General features: G+C 47.6%; 1 protein-coding gene across 8 annotated transcripts in view; it reads left to right on the top strand.

Annotated features, from left to right (window-relative positions):
• The window catches only part of MPRIP (myosin phosphatase Rho interacting protein), a 157996-nt gene that overhangs the window by 115672 nt on the left and 19798 nt on the right, over positions 1 to 22526 (top strand). For 4 of the 8 annotated variants that reach the window (XM_081839457.1, XM_081839455.1, XM_081839459.1 and 1 more), the window contains exons 10-16: positions 7545 to 7601; positions 9218 to 9286; positions 9539 to 9628; positions 11403 to 11512; positions 14508 to 14546; positions 17455 to 18046; positions 19487 to 19603. In XM_081839457.1, coding sequence (XP_081695583.1) covers positions 7545 to 7601; positions 9218 to 9286; positions 9539 to 9628; positions 11403 to 11512; positions 14508 to 14546; positions 17455 to 18046; positions 19487 to 19603 — 1074 coding nt within the window. The remainder of the gene's footprint in view (positions 1 to 7544; positions 7602 to 9217; positions 9287 to 9538; positions 9629 to 11402; positions 11513 to 14507; positions 14547 to 17454; positions 18047 to 19486; positions 19604 to 22526) is intronic. The other 4 variants (XM_081839458.1, XM_081839456.1, XM_081839462.1 and 1 more) reach the window with 1 other exon arrangement.

Below are 22526 nucleotides of genomic sequence, written 5' to 3'. Positions count from 1 at the left end.
CTCTCTGAACCTCTGGAGAGCTGTTGCCAGTTGGTGGAGACCATGGGTCTTCAAACACTGGGTTGGCACCCACTAGTGGGTCGCAGCAAAGTCGTTGCTGCCGTGTTGGATTCCAGCCAAGGCTGACCAGACCAAAGGAGGACTGCAAACAGTGGCTGGGCTGGGACACTTTACAGTGGTGCCCCGCAAGATGGAAAACCCGCTAGACGAAAGAGTTTTCCGTTTTGGAGGCGCTTCGCAAAACGAATTTCCCTATGGGCTTGCTTCGCAAGACGAAAATGTCTTGCGAGTTCCTGCGGCCCCCCCCCTTTTTCTAAGCAGCTAAGCCGCTTATCAGCTTATCCGCTAAGCTGATAAAGCCGCTAAACCGCTAATAGCGCTAATCCGCTAAACTGTCAATGGGCTTGCTTCGCAAGACGAAAAAAACGCTATACGAAGAGATTCACGGAACGGATTAATTTCGTCTTGCGAGGCACCACTGTATCCGACAAGACCCTCTGTTTCTCTGTTTCCATGAGTGCTGCAATACAGCAGGAGAAAAGCGTGAGCCGTTTTTTAAAATAAGATGTGTATTTCTGGCCAACCACATGTTCCACCTCCCTATATCTATGCCTCCATTGTGGGTCCTCCGCAGTGCTTTTCCCCCCTAAAAAAAAAGTGTTTAGGGCTACTCTCATTTTCCTACTCCAATTGAAATACTGCCCCTCAATGAGGCCAAACTTAGATTCATAAAATGTTTAGGGGTATGCGTCTCCCTGCATCCCCCCAAGAAAAAAAGCACTGGTCCTCCATATTGAGCCCATGTCAACCTTCTGGTTCATTTCCAGACTCCTCCCCAGAGTGCAAAATTGCTGGTTTTCAAAAGCTGCTCAGCCTTTTAGCTAAGATCAAGTGTAAAAAATAAATAAATCCCACAGCTTTTCAATTGGTGACAATGCTAAGGTATACTGCTCTGTGAATTGCCATTTTGGGATTAATAATGTGCATTTGTTAAGTAGAAATCCAAAGTGAAAATGCCACAACGGTTGCCATGTTGTGGGTTGCAAGTCCGAGGTGTGGACCAGTGTGGGAAACCGCAGGTGTAGACAGTATTGAGCCAGGTGGACTAACAGTTTGGCTCTGTCTTTAAGACTTTATGGCACTATGTCTTTATGACATTCCTGGAATGTGCTCAGTTCAAAGGACTTGGAAGATGTCCTGTTGGAACGTATGCTTAATGTATTCTCCAGCAGTTCAATATGGACCACTCCTTCCTGGGGCAGCTGTCACTCACTATGTTTTTTGCAGCATCCACAAAATAATGGAAGGGATGCAGACTATGTGTGCGTGTGTAGCTTTGTCATTCTACCAGTGTGATGGGCGCATCAGCACTTTTTCCTCTCATGCCATTGGGCCCGCTCTCACTTAGATAAATTGCCCCCCCCCTCACTGAACAACCAACCCTATACCCAAAGGTTTGTTTTCCTTTCCTCTTAAAATTCTAGCCCAGAGTATCCTATGGGGGACCTTTGTGAGGGGGCAACTAGTAAGTTGGAGTCTCAGACAGGTTTTCTTTAAATAAACAATAAAGATTTATTCAAGGCAAGACAGCATATAACACAATTGGATTAAACTTAGGTTACTTCAGGAATGCAGTGTGATTTCACTTTAATTCGTCCTCAGTTGTTTTTGCGTTATAGGTTTGGTTCTTTTATACGGTGATACTTTCTTTCAGTTATCCACCTCTTAATCCTGCTCCTGAGATACTTTAAGTAATAGACCAAAGGGCAGTGGCGTAGCGTGGGTTGTCAGCACCCGGGGCAAGGCAAGTAATTTGCGCCCCCTAACCCGTGGATTTTAGCAGGGGGCAGAGAGCTGCGAATGCAAGCGCGCCCCCCACCCAGATATTGCGCCCAGTGCGGCCGCCCCCCCTGCACCCCCCACACTACGCCACTGCCAAAGGGTTCTCCACACACCCACCCACCCACCCACACACACACCCTTCACTGGGTTTTGGGAGATTCTTCTTTTCCTTGGAAGAATCTCTCCCCTCCAGACTAGATTTGAGTCCCAAGGAGGCTGTTCCTTTCCAGCTCCTACTTCTCCTGGCTCAACCTCTGCCTCCCAGTAAAATTATGGTCTATTCCTCCTACAGGACACCACACCCTGTCCTTCACAATACGCTCAGAGCAGAAGTTGTTTCCCCCCAAAACCAACTCTTTCTCCCATTCACTCTTTCTACCTCAGCCTGTCTCCTAACCTGTCTCCCTACCTATCTCCTAACCTCCCCAACCTCAGTTCCAACCCTCTCAACTAACTGTCTCTCCTCAAATCCTCTCCTTTTAAACTCTCCCTCCTGGAACCACAACCAATCAGAGGCTTCTGTTCATTAACCATTTGCTGGCACGGAAAGAAAGAAAGAAAAAAGAAACCTGTCCAGCAAAACCAACTTTCTCGTCACAACCAGCTTCTGAGGACAAGTGCTTCTCCGTGGGGCAGCCCCTGGGCCTCACCTTGTCCAGAAATGGTGGGAGGTTGTGGATGGCTTGACACACAAACATGCATGTCACTCGTGTTTCGCTTGGCCACCTGGCACGATGTGTGAATGCGCTCCACTGACAAACACTGTGTCTCACATCCCTTAATGTTGCTCCCACCAGGTGACCCAGAGGTGTCTCCTTCAGTCCAGGTGTATCTGGTTTCTGACCCCCCAGTGACGCATACTTGGGCAAGCGGGGAATCTAAAACCACTGGATATGTCAGGTTGTCCTTCCTTTGTCCCTCCTCGTCTCTTTCTCCTGCTGAATACACTTCCCAAGTGTGCAAGGGAGGCCATTTCGAAGCCTGGGACCCCACCCTCACCATGGGGCAGATCTTCTGTACAGGACAGCCAGCAAGATTGTCCTGTGGCCTAAAACTCATATAAAAAATGGCACCAGCAGCAAGGGCTTGTTGACGGCCTAAATCCTTTGAAATCCAGAGGCTGCTTTCTTAACATCCGGAGTGGGTTTATCCCAGAGGGTCGTGTTACTACTGGCAGCACCTTGCTTTCTATTTCCGAGACGCTATCAGCTTCTCCCTGATTGCATGGCATTCTGAAAACGGCATTCAGGGATCATTGCTCTGGCTGTGTGTGATTTAAGGTTTCCTTAAGGGACGGTACAGCTGAAAGGAGGAAGCAGCTCCCCCATTCATATTCTCTCTCTCTCTCTCTCTCTCTCTCTCTCTCTCTCTCTCTCTCACCGCTCCCCCTGCAGCTGTGTTGAGCAGCTTGTGGGAGCTGCTTTCTCCTAAATCTGCCCCCCAAATCTGCAATTTGCTCCACTGGCGAGATCCCGCAGTGAGTTTCGGAAACCTGAACTCCTGGTGCAGGCGGTTTCTCGGCACCAGGTTGGGGCCTCCTTACGAAAGGATGGTAGGAGGCATATTGCTGATCTGCCAAAGGTGTCAAAAAGAGCAATCGAAGTAATCGATGACCGGGGCACCTTCGCTATCTGGAAAGAGTAAAACGGGGCATTCCTTTGTGGGAGGGAAGGGATTGTTTTAGTTAGAAAAGGCGGTGGTTAATTGAATGCATGGATTATTCCTGGGTGAAGAAATACCCACTCCCTCTCTTACCTAATGCATAACTTGGGGCAGTTTATGAAAACGATTAGGCTGCAGATCCAGTCAAAAGAGGGGACAATCTTCACATATGACATGCTTTGTACGGAATTTGCAATCTTCGCCATCTTAGATGGCTCTGAAAGGGGTTTAGCTAAATTCATGGGAAAGAAGGAGAGGTTGTGGACTCTCCTTCCTTGGAGGTTTTTAAGTAGAGGTTAGGTGGTCATCTGTCAGGGATGCTTTAGCAGAGATTCCTGCATCGCCGGGGGGTTGGGCTAGATGACCTTCGGGGGTCCCTTTCAACTCGATGATTCTATGAGATAATATTTCAGGCAGCTAAGTGGACACTTGCTGGGGACAAGCTGTCGCTTTCATGCCTCGCCTCTTGGGCTTCTTGAGAAACTGGGTGCTGGGCTAAATGTGAGTTAGTGGTTGTGTTGTGGTTTAGAGCGCTAGGCCAGAACCTGGCAGACAAGGGTTCAAATCTCTACTCCGCCATGATGCTCTCGATGGGTGACCAGTCCCTGCTTCTCAGCAGGATTGGTGGGTTAAACAAGGGAGAGGAGAGGAACCATGCATGCTGCCTTTAGCTCCTTGGAGAGAAAGGTGGGATACAAATGCAATAAATGATATAAATATAAAACAGGTGGGCCTCTGGTCTGATCCCACAGGACTCATTTTAAGACAGCGTTTCTCCAAGCTGTGGCATTTGTGATGGAGCCATTGGGAGAGGAAACAAGGGTTGGCTAGATGGTTTTGCACTTACCGGTGGTGAGTTTCCTGTGCAGTCGCTTCATTCATTTAGCCTGTTCTCCCTCCTTTTAGGGACGTGGGTGGCGCTGTGGGTTAAACCACAGAGCCTAGGGCTTGCTGATCAGAAGCTCGGCGGTTCGAATCCCCGCGACAGGGTGAGCTCCCGTTGCTCGGTCCCTGCTCCTGCCAGCCTAGCAGTTTGAAAGCACATCAAAGTGCAAGTAGATAAATAGGTACCGCTCCGGCGGGAAGGTAAACGGCATTTCCGTGTGCTGCTCTGGTTCGCCAGAAGCGGCTTAGTCATGCTGGCCACATGACCCAGAAGCTGTACGCCGGCTCCCTCGGCCAATAAAGCGAGATGAGCGCCGCAACCCCAGAGTTGGCCATGATTGGACCTAATGGTCAGGGGTCCCTTTACCTTACCCACACCTTTCTCCCTGAAAGTTGTCTGCGGGCAGCTTGCAACGTAAAATCTGACGAAATCCGCAGTCCTTAAAAAGCACCGACCTCCTTCCAAAGGCCACCATAAATAAAATAAATTGACACTCCTCTTGAATGGCAGGAAGAGGGATTGCCTGATCTCCCCCATCCCCAACAGGAGGGGATTCCAGAGATGGGGGGCAACCACCTCTAAGGAGAATACGGAGAATGGCACATGTGGAGAACGGCAGAACCTCCCCGGACTGTTCTCAGGAGTGCAAAGTGGCATCTCCCTGGGTGCAGATAAGAACACCCGCCCATGATCCTGTTCGCACAAACCCACAAGCAGGACCCCTACCCAAGTGCACTCTCCCCTTCTGTGGTTTCTGGTATTCAGAAGGATTTCTGGCTGTGGAGGCAGAGCATAGCTGTTGTGGCTCATAGCCACTGATAATAACCCTCTCCTCTGCGGATTTGTCTCGTCCTCTTTTAAAGCCATCTAGCTTGCTTGCCCATCGGAGCATTCCTGGGACAGTGAGTTCCACAGTTTAACACTGGCTGCCGTCCCCCCCCCCCCCGAATCCCCGTTCTCTCACACCGCTGAGAGGCTAGAGGGCCTCCTGCAACTTGAGGGGGCTTCTTTCGTCTCCAAAGTTGGCGGTTTTTCTTTAAGGCAGGTTGTCCCTTAGGATCTGCTTCGGGGGGAGAAGGAACGGCAACAGCAACCCTGAGCGGTCAGAGCAGAAAGGCCAGTCCCTCTTCCGCCGCCCCACCTGCCAAATTTCCAGTGTATTTTGAGGCCTCGTAAATAGGAACCCCTGGGAGTAGCTTGAATCCCGTCGCACGTGACGGCCACCTGCCAGCCCTGCAGAGTTTATAAATAAAAGCCAGGGAATTGTGGAGCGAGACCTTGAAGACTCGAGTTGGCAGATGAGCAGGGAACTGCATGGATAAGGTAGGCAGCCTCTGTGTGTGTAGGCGTATGTATTTCTATATTGGTCTGCTGGCTGCAATGGGCAGCACTGAGCTGTTTTGCCTCCTCCAGAAAACATTCCCTGCATCAGATTTCTCTGCTGGTGGGATCCTTGCCTTGCTGGAGAGGGAGTGGCTCCTGTTTTTAAGACGCTCCCTGCTGGCTGCAATGTGCAATGGCAGCGGCTCACAGCTTCAGCCCCAGAGCAATCAATTGGCGCTTTCTCTGCTTTTATGGAGAAAGATTCTCGTTTATCTGTGCAAGGGAGGGCTGCAAAGCCATTCATTTAAGGTTTGGTGGCTGGGACATCCAGGGAGCTTCCCGGCTGAGCAAGGATTTGAACTCGGGTCCTTCAGACACCGAAGTCCACATCTTCATACTGGTGCACTCCCTCCCTCTCCCTTTTGCTTTGGATTTCCCTCTTCCATTTCATTATGTTGTTCAAAAACCTTTGGGCCTGATCCTGTCTGCCCCTTGTATGTGCACAGTCCTCTGCGTATAGGACTTGAGCTGGAGGGAGCGCCCCAGAAATATTGACATACTTGCTTCTCTTTGCCCCCAATTCCTCAAGGACTGCCTCTTCCCATATGAATAGACCATGCGATCACTATCTGAGGCCCTTCTTTGTGTGCCTATTCTGCGAGAGGTCCAGAGGGCAGCAACATGAGAACGGGGCCTTTTCTGTGGTGGCTCCCCATTTGTGGAATGCTCTCCCCAGGGAGGCTCACCTGGCACCTTCACTGCATATCGTTAGGCAAAAACATTCCTCTTCATCCAGGCCTTTGGCTAATTAAAAAATCTATATAGTACACATTTTTGTGTTTTTATATTGCAAACCAGCCCTTGATCCTCAGATGAAGGGTGGTAAAGTATACACACACACACACACACACACACACACAAAGCTATCCTTCTCCCAACCCACAAATGGTGTGAAAATATAGCCTTTTATTCTCCTTCCAAAACCAGCCCACCTACTAGTGGCTCAGGTGCGGTATTCCAAAATCCTAGCTTCTATTACAGTATATATAGGGAATTGTCGGTATTGTAAGCTGGACCCCTAATGGGCATTAGAACTCCATGGGAACCAGATATGGGTCTTATTATCTCAGATAGTAAATGGAATACTATTTTATTTTCTCAGATAGTAAATGGAATACTACCTGTTCTTCTAAGCCATACAGGTGTGTTTCTACATGCATCTGGGAAGGCTCACTGGAAGTTTCACACAAGTGACATCACAGAGAAACGCAGGTGCCCTATATGAATTTCAGGATTGCACCGCTTTGCTGGCAGGGACATGGAGTGCGACATTATTTCTTTTATGGTGGGAGGGCTTGCTGGTGAAAAACGCCGTCTTGAAGACCACTGTAGCTTTCATTTCTAAATATAGGGGATGGTTTTACTCAAAGACTGTAGTCTAATGAATTCACAGCATGGCTGCTGGCTGCAAGAACAATATCCATAGCACAAAAGTGGAAGGATTTGCAGATACTTCTATGATATATAAATGCATGGAACCTGGCGATGGCAGAAAAGCTTCCTTGGATCCCAGCACACATACAATGCTGTTCCTTGCCGGGGATGATTTTGAAAACAACATACATAGTTTTAAGTAACGGAAGTAGCTTGTTCTCCTGTGGCATCCTTATTCAGTGCAGACTGAGTCTCCCCTCGTTTCCTTTTGGCCTTGTGGAACTGCAGACACCTTCCTTGGATGAAGGTAGCGTGTTTTCCCTCTCTTGGAAAACGTGGCCCCGGTCCTGTCTGAGTTTTGCAAAGGACTCATTATCTCCTTTTCCTCTCTCTGCAGCCTGACCTGCTGAACTTCAAGAAGGGATGGCTGACCAAGCAGTACGAGGATGGACAGGTAAAATCCCGGATGAAATTCTGATTTAAGGACCACTCCTCCAAGTAAAGGAACGCGGGTGGCGCTGTGGGTTAAACCACAGAGCCTAGGACTTGCTGATCAGAAGGTCGGCGGTTCGAATCCCCGCGACGGGGTGAGCTCCCGTTGTTCAGTCCCAGCTCCTGCACACCTAGCAGTTCGAAAGCACGTCAAAGTGCAAGTAGATAAATAGGTACCGCTCTGGCGGGAAGGTAAACAACGTTTCCGTGTGCTGCTCTGGTTTGCCAGAAGCGGCTTAGTCATGCTGGCAACATGATTTGGAAGCTGTACGCCGGCTCCCTCAGCCAATAAAGCGAGATGAGCGACGCGACCCCAGAGTCGGCCATAACTGGACCTAATGGTCAGGGGTCCCTTTACCCTTTACCTCTAAGAGCTGGCTTTTGTTACGAACTGGTTACAGTTTGTTGTACTTTTATCTGATTTATATCCCACCTCCAATAAGCTCCAGTTGGCATACATGGTTCTCTTCCTCCCCATTTTAATCTCACAACAGCCCTGTGAAGTAGGTTAGGCTAAGAGACTGTCTCCAAGGTTACCCCGGGAGCTTCACGGCCAATTCGAACCCTGGTCTCCCAGGTCCTCCTTGCCTGTATGCTGTTTCCTGAGTATCCAGACAGCCTTGGTTGATAAGCAGAAGCCGGGGCTGCCAGTTTCCGCTGCAAGTTTCACAGGCTGCAGCTACAGCAGCAGCCTCTGAATACTGAAAAGGGCATCTTGAAATACAGTAAGGAGGAAGAGATTGGATTAAAGCAGAATGCCTTGGAGAGGGTGTCCTTAAGGGAAGAGCCAGCTGCTCTGGTTTCCCCAAGGCAACGTGGTTGAATGTTCCCTTCCCAGACCCAGCAAGCTGCCAAAGTTATTGATTGGAGAGCGTGCCCTGTCGAAAAACCGCTCCCCGCTCTCTCCTGTTGCTCAGGCATTCTTCTCCATTCCACCTTCTTCACTTGTTTTATGAAATGCATGTATTATTACTTGGCTTGCATTTTTTCTCCTGGTCAAAAATCCCCTAAGCGGTTGTCAGAAATCACAGATCCAAAATTCAAATTGAAGCACAATAAATATTTTTGAAGCCCGTCATTTAGAAGAGCACGTCAGGCAACTCAACAGTGTTAACACTCTCAAACATCCCCAATAGGCCCGGGTGAACAACCGAGTTTTTAGGAGGCGTTGGACACCCGAGAGACGGAGGTTCCGAAATCTCCTTTGTGGAAGAGTGTTCCAGAGGCTTGTTGTTAAAATTGAAACAGCCTGCTCTCTTGGAAACTTTTCCAGATTGCAATCTCTGGCCACCATACGACCAGTTGCGTCTCCTCTGATCGCAGAGGACAAGGTTGACGATCATAAGGGAGGGAGGCTGCTCCTTCAGGAGTTGTTAATGTGTTTCTGTGACTTCTGTGTACTTGCTCCCGTATACAGAAGTTTGTGTGTGCTTTGCACAGAGGCACACATCGCAAGACTTAGTGTCTAGAGTCACAGTATGCTAGTGGGGCATTGCACAATAAGGACTGGGGGGAATGGCAAGAGCACACAGATCATCTGAGCAGTTTGTAAAACAGCTTGTCTTGTTTGTTCCCTAGTGGAAGAAACACTGGTTTGTGCTGACAGATCAGAGCCTGAGATACTACCGGGATTCTGTGGCAGAGGAGGTAAGCTACAATCGCCAGTGGTAGTCGAAGCTCCATTTCCCCCCTCTGATATTCAACTCCTTGCATTCTCCTGCTTCCATTTCCCTCCCCTGGTGAATTTTAGACTGTAAGCTGCTCTGGGCAGGGACCTATCTTCTGGTATTTTGTAAAACACTGCACACATGCTGCTTGAATAAGCAAATGATCTACTTTGTCTTGTTGGAGATGAGAAAAACAAGCCTCACACATTTCTTCTTTGCAATGTTTTGCCAGGCCGCTGATTTGGATGGAGAAATTGATTTGTCAACATGTTTTGATGTCACAGAATATCCTGTCCAGCGGAACTATGGCTTCCAAATCCATGTAAGAGAAACTTGCGGGGAGCAGGATGGGTCATGCAGTGAATTTAGGAGGTGGCTGCGGTTGGAAAAAATAGTAATTACTTCTGTAGCTTTCATCCGGTTTCAAATGGAATTTCACTTATCCTTCAAAGGTTGAGGTCCATAGCTTGGGAGATTGCCTAGGTCGAGGTTTGTTTAAGACCGCTCCAGTATCTCCTGCAGCACAAAGTTGTTACTCTTCATCCTGGCCACCGTTCCCCATGCTTTGGTTAACATCCAGGCTTGACTACTGCAATAAGTTGCACATGGGGCTGCCCTCAGAAAACATTTGAAAACATCATCTGATTCAAAAGACTCCTGACTGAGGCTTGCTGGAGTGGTCACAACATATATCATAAATGTAATAAACTTATTTATAAATTTTAATTATAATAATATCATCATGACAATTTACAATAAAATCGTAAATAAAAAAATCTCCTCCCAGTTCCCCAACTTTCTCTGAAGTTAGGCAGGCAGTTACTGTGGAAGAGAGTCTTGGTTATGCCACCCCAGTTTTTAAACTCCCAGTTTGCCTGGCGCCTTTTCTTAATGCCCTTGAGGTGACAGACAAAGACCATATTTTACAGACATTATAGCTTTAGTGTCTTTCTTTTCATTTTTGCTGTTAGGTTTTATTTTCTTCTGTTTCAGCCTTAGTACAGCTAATTTGAGATTGTGCATTCTTGTTTTTGTGTTTTTTAAAAAAAATATTAGATTTTTGTGTGTGTGCTGCAAAATTGTACACACACAAATCATAAAACATAACATGGCTGAGAAAAATTGGTGACGGGGCGGGGAGGTAAAATACTAAACATATTGTTGTACAGTAAATAATAACAAGTTCACAGTAAAGCAGTTCAACGAATTATTCAATAAATCAACTTGAAAAGCAGTGATAGGAGTGACCTAATGAGTAGTGCTACGCCATATTGCAATATATGTTGTAGGCATGTCTCGTCCGTGCGTTGTTTCATTTGTATTCTTACAAAAGTGTGCTGTATTGCTCTTGTTCTAATAATCCACATGCCAGACACTTGGGGATTCTGTGAATAGAAAAGCAGGGCAAAGACCTCCCTGAAAAAATAAACCCCAGTTCTGTTTCGTTAAACTGGGTCCATCGGAAGTGGCTATCTCCATCCCTTGAAAAGGAGGGTGCCTTTCTGACTCCTTCTGGGTGGCCAGCCTCTGTTTTGCGTCCTATAAATAAATGGCTCCTCCTTGGGGAAAGAGAGGGAGCAGCAGATGCATCTTTCTCTGCAATCCTTTCTGGAAACCCCACTTAGGAACATTCACCAGGTAACCTGCCTTGGCCCTGTATACCTGAAGGAGCGTCTCCACCCACATCGTTCTGCCCAGACACTGAGGTCCAGCTCCAAGGGCCTTCTGGTGGTTTCCTCACCGCGAGAAGTAAGGTTAGAGGGAACCAGGCAGAGGGCCTTCTTGGTAGTGGCGCCCGCCGTGTGGAATGCCCTCCCTTCAGATGTCAAGGAAATAAGCAACTATCTGACTTTTAGAAGACATCTGAAGGCAGCCCTGTTTAGGGAAGCTTTAAATATTTGATGAATTATTGTATTTTAATATTTTTCTGGAAGCCGCCCAGAGTGGCTGGGGAAATCCAGCCAGATGGGTGGGGTATAAATAATAAATTATCCTAATATTATTATTGGAAGGGGGTGCAAAGGATGCTTCCTTCTAGATGAACCGGTGCTCAGCATCACCTCTTCCCCTTGTGTTTCTCTTCCTTTTCGGCGTAGACTAAAGAAGGCGAGTTCACTCTCTCTGCCATGACCTCGGGGATCCGCAGGAACTGGATCCAGACGATTATGAAGCACGTTCGCCCCACCACTGCTCCAGATGTGACCAGGTAAGAAGAAAGGGGCTTTTCAGGGCAGTCTCCTATTCACTGGGCCTCCACACCTTCCAGTCTTTCTTTCTTTCTTTCTTTCTTTCTTTCTTTCTTTCTTTCTTTCTTTCTTTCTTTCTTTCTCTCTCTCTCTCTCTCTCTCTCTCTCTCTCTGCCTCTGTTCTCTCTCTCTCTTTCTCCATTCTCCTTTACTGACCCCCTCCTTTGGATCCTCACACGGCTCGGAAGCTGCTGTTTGGTGCCTCGCTGCCAAATTTCTCGGCTGCGGCTTGTTCCGATTCCACACCGCCGTGCGGCACAACGGCTAGAAATGTTGGGTGGGTCTGGAGCCAGGGAGACACAGACTGAAAAGTCTGCTGGGTTACAAAGCGCTCTGGTTGACCCAAAGCCGGTTGCTCTCCCTCCCTCACAACCTTCCTTCAAGGAACGGCAGCATCCAAGGCTCACATACCTGTTTTAATCTGTAAGACACTGAGGGCATCTTACCGAGGATTTCTCATCCGTTTAGGAAGACTTGTGAGGAAATGTGTGATCAAAAGTCGCAGAATAGTTCAGAAGCAAAAGTTTATTCCAATAAATTGAAAAGCTAAAGAGCCCAGAGTTGATTGATGAGATCCCTCAGCCTTGGGCAATTTAAAGAGTCCTCATCTCTCCTTTGGAATCCACACTGCATTGCATGGTGGGTGTTTTTCTCCTTGGGAAAGATGTCACTTCAGAATTGACTCTTAGAATTATCTGTCAGACTTCGTTGATTGCAGGTGTTTAGAAAAAACTCCAAGTCCCACTTGTTTCTGTCAGATTTTTCTTGAGCCACATTTGTTGTGTTGTATTTTAGTATTTGGGGGGGCTTCTTTCAAAAACTGGCTTTTAATTATTTTGTTGTACTGTATTTTAATTGTATACCACACTGGGAGGAGTCTCCCGACCTTAAAGGCCACGTAAAACTATTTTAAATAAAGCCTTGATTCTCAGCTTTCCTGAGGCTCAGGGCAGCTGCCTGAATTGCAAATATTCCATTATATCTCTAGTGTTTTTCAGTGTACAAAGTGATTAGCAGAAGAATACGTACAGTCGTGGGGAAAAGAAAGCGCACCCTCTTTGAATTCTGTGGTTTTACATATGAAGACATAATAATAATCATCTGTTCCTATAGCAGGTCTTAAAATTAGGTAAATGCAGCCTCAGAAGAACAACAAAACACGGCATATTACACTGTGTCATGATTTATTTAACACAAAAAAAGCCAAAATGGAAGTCGTGTGTGAAAAACTAAGTACACCTTATGATTCAATAGCTTGTAGAACCACCTTTAGCAGCAATAACATGAAGCAATTATTTTCTGTAGGATTTTATCTGTATCTCACATCATTGTGGAGGAATTTTGGCCCATTCTTCTTTACAACTTTGCTTCATTTCATTGAGGCTTGCTGGCATTTGTTTGTGGACAGCTCTCTTTAGGTCCCACATAGCATTTGGGTTGAGGTCTGGATTTTGACTGGGCCATTGCAATCCCTTGATTCTGTTCTTTTTCAGCCATTCTGTTGTAGATGTGCTGGTGTGCTTGGGATCCTTGTCCCTGTTGCATCACCCAATTTCAGCCAAGTTTCAGCTGTTGGGCAGATGGCCACACATTTGACTGTAGAATACTTTAGTATACAGAAGAGTTCATAGTTGACTCAATGACTGCAAGGTTCCCAGGTCCTGTGGCTGCAAAACAAACCCAAACCATCACCCTTCCACCACCGTGCTTGACAGTTGATATGAGGCTCTTGTGCTGAGATGCTGTGTTTGGTTTTTGCTAAACGTAGCACTGTGCGTTATGGCCAAACATCTCCACTTTGGTCTCATCTGTCCAAAGGACATTGTTCCAGAAGTCTTGTGATTTGTTCAGATGCAGCTTTGCAAACCAAAGCTGTGCTGCCATGTTCTTTTTAGAAAAAGGAGGCTTTCCCCTGGAAACCCTTACAAACAAACCATACTTGTTCAGTCTTTTTCTAATTGTCATGAACTTTAACATTTAACATGCTAACTGAGGCCTGTAGAGACTGAGATGTAACTCTTGGGTTTGGTTTTGGTTTTTTGCAATTTCTCTGAACATTGTACGGTCTGACTTTGGGGTGAATTTGCTGGGACGTCCACTCCTGAGAAGACTGGCAACTGTCTTGAATGTTTTCCAATCTTGAATAATCTTTCTCCCTGTAGAATGATGGACTTAAAACTGGTTGGAGATGGTCTAGAACCCTTCCCAGTTTCATGGGCGGCAGCACTTGCTTCTCTAAGAGCATTGTGTTCTCTTTCCTCTTTGGCATTGAACACAAACGCACCTGAATGCTCCAGACCAGCAAACTGCTAAAACTTCAGCTTTTATAGAGGTGAACATGCTGATGATCAGTTAAGCAGGAGCCTCTGTCTGCTACTTAGCCTCTTAATTCCTATAAAGCAGTAAGGATGTACTTAGTTTTTCATACATGACTTCTCCATCTTGACTTTATTTCTGTTAAATAAATCATGCCACGGTGTAATATGTCCTGTGTTGTTGTTCATCTGAGGTTCTATTTACCTAATTTTAAGACCTGCTAAGGAACAGATGATTGCTATTATCTCCTAATATGTAAAACCACAGAATTCAACGAGGGTGCACTTTCTTTTTCCCATGACACATGTAACCCCCCTCTTAAGAGTCAATGGAAGCACCGCCTGGGTGTGTTTTAAGGGGGTGTTCTTTCAGTTTGCTGCCTCTTTCTTTCCTCTTCTACCACTTGCATTCTTCCATTCTCTGCCCTGTTCTGACCCCTCCCTAGCAACCGCTTGAGGACGCTCTTGCTTTCCTTCTTTTGAGAGCTGTGATTGGAAAAACGCAGCCCATGGTTTCAACCCAGAACGACCCATTTCCCTTTCTGCTCCGCACATCACCCCATTTCTCTCTGGGTGCTTCTGAACCCTCTTTTCTCTCTCTCCTCACTCCTTCGTGTGTTTAATTTCCATGCGTTCCCAGGAAAAGCTTCTCTTTGAAACTATCCGTGCTGAAGCCCAGGTTGGAAAACTGTGTTCTCTCCTGTATTAACGTTTTGTGGTTTGTATATATCTCGTGATTCACTGCATGCCTCCCCTATCTTTTTGCACTCTGGAGGGGTAAAAAGTCCTGCTTTTCTGCTTTGGGAACAAACAGTGGGATAGAGGAGAACGGGGGAAAGAGGCAGCTCCTCATTTCGCTGCTGATTATCCTCCTTTGGCTCAGCAATGCTTTCCCCGTTACATCTTGACAACGAAGGCGCACTCCTGCAGCTGAGTCCTGTGTTCAAAAATGTCACATGGGAAAAGCAATACAAGCTGCTACCTCTGCGAAGGACACAGAACTGACCCCATGTGTATGACGTTACCTGTGTCTGCTGGTCACCTTTCCCATGTGACGATTTCACACATTCCTGGAAATGCCTCAAGGGCGTTTGGAAACATTGGAAATGTTTCCCTGGAAAAGACTCCTGGTCTGATCAGGTCTGCGCCTTGGAAGGGGGCAACAGCCGAAGATGCAGAAAGTCTCTAAAGCACAGCAGATTAGTGTTGAAACTTCCAGTTAAGAGATTGTGGGATCTCTTGCAGGTACTGTTTGTCTTCAGAAGTGTAGGGAAATGCCTCTCTGCCATCATTTTGCTAAGCGACTGGTATCCAGGCTTCAGTTCCAGGTTGGGCAGTGCTTGGACCTGCCATGTTACCAGGGTAGCTGGTACCTGTAGCCAGTACTGGTATCCAAGGCAGCGAGGGCCTGGGCATCTGATGGTGGCACCTGCAAATTAGATGCTGTGTTGAAATCCTCAGGCCCCTGGGACGTCTCTCCAGTTCTGGGCACCACAATTTGAGCAAGATATTGACAAGCTGGAACGTGTGCAGAGGAGAGTGACCAAGATGATCAGGGGTCTGGAAACTAAGCCTTATGAGGAATGGTTGAAAGAGCTGGGTATGTTTAGCCTAGAAAGAGGAGATATGAGAGCCATCTTCAAATATCTCAAGGGCTGTCACGTGGAGGATGTAGCAAGCTTGTTTTCTCCTGCTCTGGAGGGTAGGACCCAAACCAATGGATTCAAGTTAAAGAAAAGAGATTTCAACTAAACATCAGGAAGAACTCCTCTCCTATCTTTTAAACCCAGTCTGCCACTTTGCATGCTGAAGGCTGGCATGTGTCATGTTTTGTCCATAGGCCTTGTCTGGCAGCTCCTTTTAGGTTCTCCTCCGATGTCTGAAACTCTCTTCCTTGCTTGTCTGCTGCCTGTGTCGTCTGCCTCTTTTTCTGTTCCTCTCTCAATACTGGCATTGAGGGCTGCCGCTTTCCTTCTTTGGTGTCGGCAGTAGCTTGCGTTAGGCCCTGCGCTGATGCCTGTCGTGTAGAAGTAGCGAAGCAGTGTGCTGTCTCCAAACGCCAGGACTACTGACTGCAAGCCAAGGCCCTCTTCGCACATGACACTTTCCCTGCAACATGGGTGTAGTCAAATGTCCGCCAAAGTGTCTGTCCTGCCACAGTCGCATGGGTTTAGAAGTTGCTGTGTCTGCTGCCGTTTCTGGACACACACACACAATGGTGGCAAAAAGTAGCCGTTTGTACGCTTTTACAGCTTGTATGCTTATTTTTGCTTTATACAGACGACAACTCTGAAAGGCTTTGGACCTGAAAATCCCACGCAGGCAGGTCCACTTGCTTCCTGATTTCTGTCTGCCAGGTAGAAGTTGTGCTGCCTGTGTGGGATTGCTTGATTTGAAGCCACCCACTTGAGTGGGGAAAACACTAAGAAAACCTGAGTATTCAGTACAGAGAAGAGCTTGGAGATGTTTCATGGAGAACCTTTTCCAAGGAATCCATTTAAGCATGTCTACCAAATTTCTCTGCAAACCGATGTTTACTTTTGTGCAATCAGACTTCCCCCTCCATTGTTAAATTGAAGCCTGACAGCCAATGTGCCCGACTAAGGCCACGTCCCCTCCTCTGTGGGAACTGAACTGAGTGCAGTGGTTTAAAATAAAAAGAAAGAAAGAGGAGTGATCAGGGATGCCTGTATCTCAATGGGCAAACAAGCCCAGCGTTCATTTTTTATTATCATTTAGGCTTTATTCTGGGGTAATGTTTTCCTTCCCTGAAGATGGGTCCCATTGAAGAACCTGTTAAATAAAAGCACAGGAATGTACAATCAGTGTACCATTTTTGTGTGTGTATGTATGGTAGGGAAAATCTCATATTGTATTCAGCCCTGAATTCTGTAACTTAGGAGGGTTTCTGTGAGGCTACTCACAGGAATTATTTCACCTTGCAGTCACCAGCAACAAAGCTAGTTTTCTTTTGAGGACACACTAGATCAAACTGTTGAGAGGAATACTTTTGTCTTTGTGGGGTTTAATGAGAATTGGGGAAAACCCTGGCAGAGTGTGACCAAAATCAGGCCAGTTTGGGAGAACAGTTACACTTCCCACTTAGTAGAAGGCAGATTTTTACGAAGGACCTTCCCTGGTCATTCTGATTGCCATACGTCATAACTATTTGGTTCAGAGCATGTGTGTATGTACCCCATAATGCTCAGGTGTGTTCTGAACCACCTTGAAGTCCTCCTCTAGCTTGGAATGCAAAAATGAATTTGCAAAGCTTCTAAGCTGCTTCAGACTTCAGATGAAGGGGCGCTTCACCACTCACTAGTTTTGATAGGCATCAAATGCTAAATCTTGCAAGAAGGAGATAATTTCACAGGCAGATCAAGAGCAATAGCAAAAAGCTTCAGAGATAGCGTGGCCCTGGACATCTCAACGGGCTTCGATTCTTCCCTCCCTGCCCCTACTACCTTCTGGCTTACAGTGGTACCTTTACATAGCAAAACGGAAAGGGGGTAGATATACGGATAGGAAACCAACACCAGCGCTGATGGTTTTTCGCTCTCTTGTCCACTTTCCTCCCTCCTTGCCAGTTCTTTGCCCGAGGAGAAAAGCAAAACCAGCTCGTCCTTCGACGCCTGCCCCAAGCCGAGCGAAAAACAGGACGCCGAGCAAGCGGAAATCGACCCTGAGCACAAGCGCAGCCGCGCCCGGGAACGCCGGCGTGAAGGCCGCTCCAAAACATTCGACTGGGCCGAGTTCCGCCCCATCCAGCAAGCCCTGGCTCAGGAGAGAGCCAGCGTGGCAGACGCTTCCAAAGGCAGCGGCGCCCCTTTCGCCAAGGAGCCCAGCTCCACGGATGCAGACCCCGGGGAGCTGGAGAGGGAGCGTGCGCGGCGGAGGGAGGAGAGACGCAAGCGGTTTGAGAGCCTGGATGCCCCCGACGGGGGAGGCCCGGAGGACTTTTCCCGCATGGAGGTGGACAGGCTCCCGGGGCTGCCCAGCCCTTCGGAGACCAAGCCGCAGAACGTCCACGTGGAGATCGAGCAGCGGTGGCACCAGGTGGAGACGACCCCTCTGCGCGAGGAGAAGCAGGTCCCCATAGCCCCTCTACACCTCGCCCATCCGGATGACAGCAGCGAGGCTCTCCACAAACAGCACCTCACCACACTCCTGGAGAAGGAGGTAAAATGGAGGGAGGAAGGAGGGCAGGTGGGTGAGACTTGGGCTCCTCCAGGCAGGCTGGCTTAGGACTGTTGGGAGTTCAAGAGGCCTAGCAGCGAGCCCTGGCAGAAACAGAGGGATACGAGGTTAAAGCAGGGGGCGTCAGTTCTCTTGCTCACACTAATCTCTTCCCACCCGCCCTCCGTTTGCAATTTGCTTACTGTCACTTTAAATATGGAAGAAGCACATTCAACTGGCTTACCTTTCCTCTTTAACTCCCAATAGGGCAGGGCTAGGGAACTGGATCCGTCCCACCCTTTCACTGCCTACCTGTCAGATCACCTGGCACCCCATCCAGCGATGGGGCGTTCGTGAAGTCCCCACCATGGTTGAGACTTCAAAGTGCCACACTGGGTTTGCAAAGAGCCCTGTTGCCACTTTGGAGTGGCAACAGTCAGCAGGTCATTGGTACTTCAGAGCACCAAGCAGGGCTCTGTGCAAGCAGTAGGGAGCTTGCAAATAGCTCTGCTCGGCGCTTTGAAGGCCCTTTCAAGGACTGGCTTGCCACATGCAGCCGAAGCGATGCATCCCACAGAACTTGAAGTCCAAGCTCCGCTCTCTTCTGGGATCAGCCATCCTGTGGAGTTCCCTCGGCAGTGACTGCCCAACTCTTTGGCCAGGATACAATCGGGAGCACCTGTGACATCATGCATGGGGCTTGCATGTGGGTGTGGCTTGTGGGAAACAGCCTTGCAGGGTGAATTGGAATTCATGCTGGGTTACATTGTTGATTTTGCAAAGCATTGCTCTCATTGTTGTAATCCTCTCTGAGTATAATCTGGGAAGGCAGCATGCAGTCAAAGGGGTGGTGCTGAAATTTGGCCCATGGACCAGAGGTTCCCCATAACCTGTGATATTACTGGTCCTCCTTAATTATCCGGAGATGGATCTAAATTGGCAAGCCTTCCCACTCTTGTGGGATATAAGAAACCATTCCTTCTCTTCCCTCTACCCGGGAGAGAAGTGTCCAAGCGTGTTGACCTCCATGGCTTCATTTACTTAGAGAAGCTCAGCTCACCTTGGCACTTCTGCATCTTCACCAAGTGAATTATGTTTAGTTTATCTGACCTCTTCTGCTGTCCTTGTAGCATCTGCTGTTAATGAGCCAGTCCTGGGGAGGGGGAAGAAAAATGCAAGCCAAGCCTCAGCCCATGCCTTTGGGGAGAAACTGGAGATAGAATGGCTTCCTAGAGCACGATGGTTCCTGGAGAACTTCTTAGCTTAGCTCCTACCCCAAAGCTTGGTATAGAGGAGAAGCTCCTGTTAGGAGGTTGCAGGAGAAATCCATCCAATTCATCCACCCAGTTTGTATAGGGCAGCCGGTCCCCTTGCCGGTTTGGAGCTGTGGATGTTTTTGAATGACGTCTTGGTGGTCTTCTCCCTTCCCTCTTGTGCTTGCAGCTGGAGCAGAGCCAGAAGGCAGCCTCTGAACTCCTGGAGCAGAACCGCGCTCTGCAGGACCAGCTGAAAGTAGCTTTGGGCCGTGAGCAGAGTGCCCGGGAAGGTTACGTCCTGCAGGTAGGAGAGCAAGGCCAACGTCCTACTTGGTTGCCGTCGCTCGGATTTAATCTGTGGGACTTCAGTCCAGGATGCTTGTGGGGACGCACCTGGGTGGGAGACACAGTTTGCAAAACCTTCAGTCCTCCACGTCGTAGGGGTGAGAGAGAAGCTTTTTCCATTGCCCTCTTTCCTGCAGGTACAGAGCAAGCTCCTCTTTTCAGTACTGCACTAAGCAGCCTTGTTGCTCGGGAATTCTGAGAAATCATTCCAGTTTTGAAAGCAATGGTTTAAATCAGAAGAGTTTCGGAAGGTTCGGTCCACCATCTCCATTGATAACCATGTCTGGTTGTATCCAAACATAGACTAAAACCTGCCTCTTGATCTTAGGAAACTTCATGGAAAATTGGGTTGCAGTATCTTAAGAGGTGTCAAAATTGATAGCAAACAAGCCACTTTCCAAAGTATGTAGTTGATAATGTAAGTTGTTTCTAGGGCTGTGTGTGCCCCGCTCTCCTACTAACTGATCCAGGGCTGCAACCTAGGGAACACTCAATCTGGATCTGATCCTGACTCATTTTGATCAGTGGGGTTAATGTTTAATTGGGGTTTTTAAAGCCTATATGGGCAAGAGAGAAGGACATACAGCATCTCCTCTCCCACCCCGCTGACTACACTGCTGAGAGCAGGAGGGTTCAATCCTGCTGGGTCCTACTCTGCTACCACGTTCCCTAACTGATGAAGCAGACTTCCTGCAGGGGAGTAAACATAGCTCCCAAGCTGGTGTGTGCCATTGTCAGTATGCATACATTTCAATTAACAAGAATTTAAAATTTTAAAGTATTAGTTGCTTGATTAAGTGAGGGTGCCTTTGGGTTTATTAAAATGTGTTTCAATTTAATGCCCACTCTTCAGAGTTGCAAGCCTAATATTTTTATTTTGTAAGTAGCTTTGATAAAGAGCGACACCATCCTGCAGAAGGACACCATCCTTCCCTTTTCATAATGCATTCAACCTTCTGGAAGAGTTGGCCTTTTGCCGAAGACTACCCAAGTCTCCTGATGGAGAGAGATCATCTTTTGGAACAGAATATCTTGCATACTGACAAAAGAGAGCAGATGCTGCCCATTTGCTAGGTTATCTGTTGTGCCTTCAACCTGATACCCTGCACCTATGGCTCCTTGCTATTTTGCCATTTGTGTAGGTGACAGAGGTGGCGTTGTGGGGTGGGGTGAACCTCCTTTCCCTGGGGGACACTGGCAGATGATGATCACTGTACAGATTGCCAGGCTCAGAATAATGGGACAAATTCCATCAGGTCGCACCAGATAACCTAAATGCTTCCTCTCCTTTTAACCGGGCCCAATAGGAGTACCTTTGCTTGTAGGACTAAGAAGCTAACGATGTGATCCTATGTCTCTCTACTCGGATGTAAGTCCAATTAAGTTCAGTGGGACTTGCTCCTGGGTCAGCGTGCATAAGATGGGGCTTTAAGAGACCTTGAAGAATTGGTGAAAGACCGATAAAGCAGGCATGCTGGTCACCCCAGCGGGGAAGCAAATGACCCTTGTGAAAAGCAGATGGTTGCAGCTTCTGGGGAGCGTTTTTGCCAGACTCCTCCCAAAACGGCAGAGCCCGGGTGAGCTCCTAATCCTTTGCCTCCCTCCCATCCCCGGTTCATAGCGCTGATGTTGCAGAATGTTCTGCCCAACAAGACACTGTATATCTATCTTCAGGACTCGATCCGCGTGCATGTTGAACTGAGCCCCTCTTTGAGCTCTTGCAACGTAACCTTTCCTGTGTGTGTCCTGCCTTGAGCTCGATGGCAAGTGGAGCTTCTCCAGCCCATTCAGTGCTAACAGAAGTTGAGCATGACTGTTTTTCCTCTCTCCCCCCCCCCCCAAGACACCAGTTGTATCTTCTGCCTCCTTTGGGGCGAGGGTGGAGAGGGTCACTGTACTAATCTCTCTTGGGTGTGGATAATATTGCATGGGTTGTTTTTTAGGGGTTTGGTTTTTTGTTTTTTGGTGTGGAAGCATGTAATCTGACTTATTGTACCTGAGTGTCACATCTATGGGCTGTCCCTGCCAGCGATTACGGTACAGCAAGACAGGCCAAATTATCAGGCTTAGCGCTGTGCTCCTCTTGCCTCTTTCTGTTTGTGTATTCTTCAAGCCACATGATTTCTGTCCGACTCTTGCATGATTCTCTGTGTGTTTATTCCCCCGCCCCCTTGCATGCAACATGGCTTTGGTTTTGAATCTCTCTGAGGGTTTCCTTGTTCTGACTTTTATGTTCTCATCATACTCCTCCTTTCCTCTCTGCTCGTCTTGATTTACAACAAAACACGGGTAGCAGACAGATCTAGAACTTCCGCATTTTAAACTTCATTCACATATTACACACACAAATATATTTTCCACGAGCAGGAAAGCTTACGGCAGGGATCAGTTCGCAGCTGCCATCTCTTCAGGTGAGGGGAGAGCAATTGTGTCTTCTCAGTGGCCTTCATTCCCCCAGGACTTTATTAACCTGAAGCTCTGCATCTTTTGCTAGGCGAAAACATTATGCTCTAACTGTACACCTGCACACACACAATCCAGCAGTTAGACTCACAGGTCAACCCACCCCAAAAAGTCAGAGTGGGTAACACAAAAGTGAAAATAAAATCCCAGCAAAACAAGATAAATAATGATTTAAACCCATCCTTTCCAAACTTAGCCTCAAGCTGCAAAAGATAGTTCCTAGCAGGTAGGTCTCCCAATGCTTCAAAGAGTTGCTTGTTTTATCTTAGTATATTCGAATTGCCCGCCCCCCTCACAATTTTCACTCCTTTCCAAACCTTTTTTCTTCTTGTCCCAAGTCATCATTTCTCCTGTGGTGTTCTCTTCTCCATCATTTTTGTTTTGTTTTATTTAATTTGTTTTGTTCCTCTTAGGCTCGT

The sequence above is a fragment of the Podarcis erhardii genome (assembly GCF_964252035.2).
Source record: "Podarcis erhardii genome assembly, chromosome: 14".
Lineage (NCBI taxonomy): Eukaryota > Metazoa > Chordata > Lepidosauria > Squamata > Lacertidae > Podarcis > Podarcis erhardii.
The sequence above is the reverse complement of the archived record's forward strand: the minus strand, read 5'-3'. Positions and strand labels throughout refer to the sequence as shown.